Consider the following 7127-nt stretch of genomic DNA (forward strand, 5'->3'; position numbering starts at 1 on the left):
ATATATATATATATATATATATATATATATATATATATATATATTACTAGCCTTATTGCATATGTCACTTTACCTACACCAATATCAAGGACTTCATACATACACTGTACATTCACTTCATATGCTGCTTTGCCACTCACTACAAATATCAATGTCAGGAACTTCATTTCATTTTATTTTTATAGATATACTTTTTTTTTTTATTATACCGCTATAGTACAATTTAAGACAGTATCATGCTTTTATTATTTCATTTTATGCTTATGTTTATTAAATGTTTTAATATTAAATGGTTTTGTTGCACCAGGGTCTGAGAGGAATGTAATTTCAATCCTGTGTACGTCCTGTACATATTGCAGTTTTTGACAATAAAGTGACTTTGACTTTAATACAAGAAAGCATCTTATTGTAGTTTCGCATTTTTAAAAACAATTTGATTAAAAAAAATGCAGTTATTTATTATTGTCTAAAATATGAATTCTTGGGGAATAATTGGGAGTTACAAAGCTAAAATATTAGACATGATATTTTAGCACAACTAGCATTTGGGTTCTTCATTGTCACTAAAAAGTTAAAATTTAATTAAAAATAGTCTATCCTTTGTCAGATTCACATCAGCTTAAAACCTAAAGGTGTAGGTTGCTTTAATGTCACTGTCTGAGACAACGGTAGTTTAAAAACCTTTTTTCAGCTTTTTACTATAAATCAGTTTAAAACACGTGTGTAGTTTTCATTACTCACCAGCGTATTGTTTTTGTACTATTAGTGCTTAGTGTATTTAGTTCAGCGTATATCTTAGATCTTATTACGGTTTTTCTTTTGTGTGTACACAGTTTCGTTCCATCACGTGTACCACATGTGATGAGAATGACAATAAAGACCCGTGACTTGATTATTGTCTCATTACCGGAGACAACGGTAATTTTTAAGACTGTTTTCACATTGGATTAAAGCCTAGATGTATAAGTTGCTACGTCACATTACCAGAAACAACGGTAGTTTCAAACCCCTTTTTCAGATTTTTATTACACATCTGTTTTAAAAAACTTGTGTGTATTTTGCCATATTGTCACACTACCTTTAAGAAAAATACTGTTTTGAATTTACATTAGTTTAAAACCTAAATGTGTAAGTTGCTTTAAGTGACTTTGTCAAAACTACCGGAGACAACGGTAGTTTAAAACCCCCATTTCAGATTTTTATTACACATCAGTTTTAAAACTTGTGTTTATGTTGCCATATTGTCACACTACCTTTTTAAAACCTAAGTATGTAAGTTGCTTTATTACTTTGTCAAAACTACCGGAGACAACGGTAGTTTAAAAACCCTTTTTCAGATTTTTATTACACATCCGTTTTAAAAAACGTGTGTATTTTGCCATATTGTCACACTACCTTTAAAGAAAAATACTGTTTTGGATTTACATTAGTTTAAAACCTAAATATGTAAGTTGCTTTAAGTGACTTTGTCAAAACTACCGGAGACAACGGTAGTTTAAAACCCCCATTTCAGATTTTTATTACACATCAGTTTTAAAACTTGTGTTTATGTTGCCATATTGTCACACTACCTTTTTAAAACCTATGTAAGTTGCTTTATTACTTTGTCAAAACTACCGGAGACAACGGTAGTTTAAAAACCCTTTTTCAGATTTTTATTACACATCCGTTTTAAAAAATTTGTGTGTATTTTGCCATATTGTCACACTACCTTTAAGAAAAATACTGTTTTGAATTTACATTAGTTTAAAACCTAAATATGTAAGTTGCTTTAAGTGACTTTGTCAGAACTACCGGAGACAATGGTCATTTGAAAAAGACAGTTCAAACCAGCAATCCCCCATAATCCATCAGCTTAAACTGAAGCACACGGACTCAGAACCAGCCCGAGGTCACGCAGGCCCAAACAACTCCTACACCGCCACCGTGCTTGTAAAAGGCCTCTGCGGCTCATTTTGTAAATACGCTGGTTTGTTTAACGATCGGGAGGGGAAAGTACCACCTTGTAAACAACCAGAATAGTTTAACGGGTGAAATTTTATCCAAACGGAGAAACCAGAACTGTGGGGAGTCTTTAACCGTGTGTGGCATTTCTAAAATCAACCGATGCCTTTCGTAAATACGAAAAATCCTCAAAAACAGTTTTATAATTGGCTAAAATCTTGTTAAAAAAAAGTTGTTAATCACAGCTAAAACTGCATAACTGGGTGACAATATGTTAATAAATTTCTTATTGTAAAGTAAAATGAGATGGTAAATTACTAATTCTTTGTTGTGGAAATGGGTATTAAAAAAAAAAAGAATAATTTAGTCTTTTCTCTCTTTTTTTTTTTTTGTTTTATTTTTGTCTACATGTGAACATATTAAAATCTTTGGCTTGTTTTGAGTCTGTGGACGGCTCTTAGTTTAATGAAAAACACGAACGACAGGCGATCACGAGAAAACTATAAAAACCAGACATCCTAAAAACCGGGACACCTCGACAGAACCGAAAGCGGATGAGACGCGATCCTGAAATCAAGTTACGCTGCGGTACAATGATAACTGTGTGGCTATATAAATTTTAATTATATAATTGTGTCCATATACCGTTACCATAAACAGAAATCTGGGTTTTTTAAATAGCAGTTCTTGTCCCATCTCCTGGTATCCAAAGAGTCCGTGGGGCCCCTGAAGGGAAGAGTCCGGGCCCCTCATTCGCTCTCCTCCTTGTCTTCCTGCACCGTGGTCGTGGAGTGGTTGTAAAGTCCTTGAGCCATGAGCTGCAGCGCCAGCCCGTTCTTGTAGCCGCTGGCCTTTTTAATCTTGGCCCGCTTGTTCTGGAACCAGATCTTAATCTGGGACTCGTTCAGGTTCAGTTCCTGGGCCAGAGACTGTCTCCGCTGCTCCGTTATGTACCGGTTGGCCTGGAACTCGGTTTTGAGTCTCTGCAGCTGCTCGGCCGTGAACGCCGTCCGCGGCCGCTTGTCCTCCTTGCTGTTCTTCTTCTTCTTCAGTTTGCGTGTCCTGGGGCCTGGTGTGGAAACAACAATGGAAACAAAAAAGATTTATTCTATTAAGCTGCACCAAGGGGCACCGTGGGCTGAAAGCTCCGGGTTTTACCGGAGCGTCTCGGTAATTATCTGCAGTAAGAGCTCAGATGTAGGTCAGGAACGTGGGAATGAATTACGATTTCATCTTGAGTAAATAAATAAATATCACAAGACTTGTCCCAAAATGAAACGCAAACGTCACATTTTAATGTAGCCTATCGTTATACCTTCATTTGGACAAAATGATTTTTATGGTCATTTAAATAATAATTCAGCCCTAAATAAAATACTAAATATTCCTGAACAAGCACTCATTTTAAATTTTATATAAAAAACAGGTTTTAATTTATTGAAGCTCACATTAAATATAGCTTCGTATTAACTATTTTACTAACATTTTAGCCTCAGGTAGATTATTTTTTTCCCGTTAGCTTACAATGCACAATATAATTTTCATAGTAACGTTTTAACAACAACAAAAATATATATTTTTTGAGCTATAGTAGATAATTAAAATACTTCACAACTTGTTCAGAACTACTTTTACTTAAAGGGATAAATATTACATGATATTTTATTAACATTTACAATAAAAACAACATTATCTTAATGTAAACACATTCTAGCTGATAACTTTATATAACTGGAATTTGATGGAAACACTAAAAGTAAAATTAATAAGTTAAAAACAATAAAACAATAATGGTCATTAATGTTTTAACATTAAAAAAAAGCCAAATTACCATTTACAGTGTGGCTTTAATAGGAGATAAATTTGTATAAGCTCATTTTAGCCTAAAAAAACATTATTAAATTGTGTTTTAATGTAGGGGACAGCAGCTACAATATGGCTAATTAATAATTAATAACAGGTGCGTTTAATCGCAATAAACAGGAAACTAACTGTTTTTAAGGTTGTAAAACATGAAATAAACAACCCTAAAAGCAAGTTTACATTTATGAAAACGTGGCCAAAACTGGTTAAAATTTAAATAAAAAATAACTTTTTTAAATTTAAATATTCACTTTTGACATTAAAACCAGGTTGAACAGCTTCAACACAGTCACAATAAATAAAAGTCAAACTTGAACAAATAGAAGACAAAGTGATAAAAATTAAAAACTATTTACTGTAAAACAGAACTGTTAAAATGAGCCTTTAAATGTTAATTATCTTAAAAATATTAATAGTTAAAAAAAAGTTTGATTTTAGCTCATTTAATTAAAAAATGTCAATATTGTTTTAAAGCATCTAAACATGCATTTTTAATTTATTTAATTTGCTCCAATTTTTTTCAGTTGAGTCAAATTCATTTTCAATTATTTCGCCTACAAATTATATAAACTACAACAATGGCGGAGGTTCTTAACTCCCCCTTAATTTGACGTCTATAATTTTAATAGATACAAAAAAAAAAGATTTTGTTTAAACTAATTAAAAACTGAAAAAATCCGCATTTATTACATTTTATGATTAAATCGTTTAAACGAAAAGTTAAAGTATGGGGTTTATAATTATGTTTTTTAAAGCACACTTTTCATTTAAAATATCTTTTTCATTATTTTTAATCGATTAACAACATTATAAATATGTACTTTGCGCACGGTGATTTCCAATTTCCTATTTTTTGACCGTAGCCTGAACACGTCTGAGACCGGCGGGCTCCGACCGGGCCGGTCCGGGGACCATAGCGCCTTACCAGATGAGGGCCGGTCCGAGTAGCGGGTGCAGTAGACCCAGGCGGGCCACAGCAGCGGCTGGCTCTCCTTCGTTATCGGCGGCGGGGTTCCGTCCCCGCCGTTCAGAACCACGATGGACGACGGGCTGTCCGAGTACCGGCCCGCGCCGTCGCCCTGCTTCGCCGAGCTCTGCTGCGACTTCGGCGACGACGAAGAGGACGAGGCCGGCGACGAGGCGGCGCTGTCGCTGCTGGAGTCCAGGCAGAGGCCGCCGGCGGGCAGCGGCTGGCTCCGGCCGCTCGCCTCCCTCCTGCAGCCGAAGTCCGGCCGCAGGATGTTGTCGATGAAAAAGTTCGTGGTTCGGTGGGCCTGCTGGGCGGCCTGGTGGTGCGGCAGAATCAGAGCCGGGGACGGGAGGTTCGGCGACAGCGAGACGCCGCTCTCCTCCTCGCTCGGCTCCTTGCGCTCTTCCATCGCCGCTGATGGGGAGAAACGTCCACTTGTTGCCGGCTCTCCCTCCCCGTCTTCTGGGTCCAGATCAGTCGGACAGCATGCAAACCGAGCCTGCTGGTTCGGATAGAAGCCCGCGGTCGTTGACTCCTACAGCGGCGACATGCCTCCGAGCCGACGCGGCGTCGCCTTGGAGCTCCACGACAACAATCAGCCTCCGCTCCTCGAGCTCCACTAAAACTCATCGCCCGCTCCCGCCTCTCCGCGCGCTTCTTCATTCTCCCTGCCGGAAGCACGTGTGCGCGTGCACTTTTCGGCCAATCAGACGCGAAGACCGTCCCTGTCACAATTAACGCCGTCCAATCAGAGGCCAGGACGGCTCGGCGCGAGACGGAGAGGTCAATAACAAGGAAGCGCTGGAAGGAGGTAAGAAAACAAAAACAAAAGGCCCGACATGTTTAAAAAATAAATAAAAACAGAAACAAAGGATCACGTGAAGGGCTGTTTTAGCCACATATGAGCCAAAATAATTTACCAGGAGCTGAAAAACGAGACAAAAGCAGCTAAATAGAAAAATAGTTCAAAATGTATAAAAAAAAAAACACTTTTGGCTTCAAAATGAATAAAAACTTGAACTAATTCAAGTAATTTTCATTAAAAAAAACTGCATATTTGATTTATATAAACTGAAAAATTAAGGATAATTGATTTATCCACTTAAATTAGTTATTACACCTATAAGGGGCACATTTTTTCTACTTTTATCCAATTTTTTTTAGGTTTTAACAAAAATAAACAAGATTTTAGGCGACTATAAACTCCTTCATAGGCCTAATAAATAGAGCTTTAAGTGTTTTAAAGCTCTAATTGGTGATTGGAACAAAGAATAATATTAACAGTGATAATAAGGTGGAGGAAGTGCGGACGTGTTGATCTGCGGTGAAATCTTCATCCCGCGGGCCCGACTGCGGAGCTGTGGCTACTTAATTAAATTCCAATTAGGACAGTATCTTCGTGGCTCAATGAGCTCTCAGTTCGCTCTTATCTGCCTCCGCAGAACATCGTTTATAGCTTTTAATTAGTCTTCACCCTTGGGGGGGGCGGGGGGTGCCTCGCTCCCCACGCTTGTCCCGGTAAGCTGGGCCGAAGAAAAGCCCAGTCCAGAGCTGCTGTCAGCGCTCCCTGGCAGGGCCCTTAATCAAAGCGAGGCGGGGGCCGCGCTACAAGCCGCAGTAATTTCCAAGGTGCTGATAAAGCTCGTTGAATAATGGGGGGGCGCCGCGGAGACGCCGTTCACAGAAATGACTTTATTGACGGCTCAACGTCGGTGATTCATGCTACCTTTCACCGACCCGGAGCCGGATTTGTCGCCATAATGGGATGATGAATGCAGCCGGCCGATTGCAGCCGGGCTTTTATTGAGTAGCCCCATAAAGTCGCCGTGCACGCACGCACGTGCACGCCGAGAGCCACGATGAGCCTGTTGTTGGAGGACGGTGGAGACTCCACATGAAGTGTTTCTGTTTTCTGCACAGAAACCAAACACCAACCTATATATATTTATATATATTTATTTATATTTATATATATATTCACTGCGTTCATTCGTGCGACACCAAGCCCCAGAATTTATTATAAATACAATGTTTTATTTTTTTGTTAATTCAAATAAAACTCTTAAACAGTGACAGTAAAACCGCAACTTTTCTGTTTTAAGGAAAATATTTGCTTTATTTAAATCCTTATTTTTATCCTAAATATTTTTAATTGTGTATATATATATACATTTATTTTTACTGACACTTTTTAGGCTTCTCTGTGTTGTGAAATGTTTAAAGTTCTTACAACATTTGCTCCGTTTAAAGTATTTTATTCGTTAACTGAGTCTCTTCTTCAGAGGCGTTTACTGCAGCTGCTGTGCTCTGCTGCCCCCTGTGGACATGAACGGGAACTGCAGGTGTGTGT

General features: G+C 38.2%; 1 protein-coding gene across 2 annotated transcripts; it reads right to left on the minus strand.

Moving 5' to 3' along the window:
* Nucleotides 1-2326: 2326 nt before the first annotated feature.
* On the minus strand, nt 2327-5406 carry LOC119428977 (homeobox protein engrailed-1-B). Of its 2 annotated transcripts, none has more exons than XM_037696693.1 (2): nt 4733-5406; nt 2327-3013 (listed from the first exon to the last, which is right to left on the minus strand). In XM_037696693.1, the coding sequence occupies exons 1-2, from the start codon at nt 5184-5186 to the stop codon at nt 2694-2696; spliced, it is 774 nt and encodes a 257-aa protein (XP_037552621.1). In that variant the 5' UTR covers nt 5187-5406; the 3' UTR covers nt 2327-2693. The 2 variants fall into 2 exon arrangements, with proteins under 2 accessions (XP_037552621.1, XP_037552620.1); XM_037696692.1 differs by having other exon boundaries at nt 2327-3025.
* Nucleotides 5407-7127: the final 1721 nt, after the last annotated feature.

Source organism: Nematolebias whitei, chromosome 23, assembly GCF_014905685.2.
Source record: "Nematolebias whitei isolate Nwh7 chromosome 23, NemWhi1, whole genome shotgun sequence".
NCBI lineage: Eukaryota > Metazoa > Chordata > Actinopteri > Cyprinodontiformes > Rivulidae > Nematolebias > Nematolebias whitei.

Bases quoted from the DNA above. Each gene is read 5' to 3' on its own strand.
- LOC119428977 (XM_037696692.1), bottom strand. From the start codon at position 5,186: ATGGAAGAGCGCAAGGAGCCGAGCGAGGAGGAGAGCGGCGTCTCGCTG. The intron at 3,026-4,732 runs GTAAGGCGCTAT...TTTCCATTGTTG, and splicing joins CTCGGACCGGCCCTCATCTG to TTTCCACACCAGGCCCCAGG.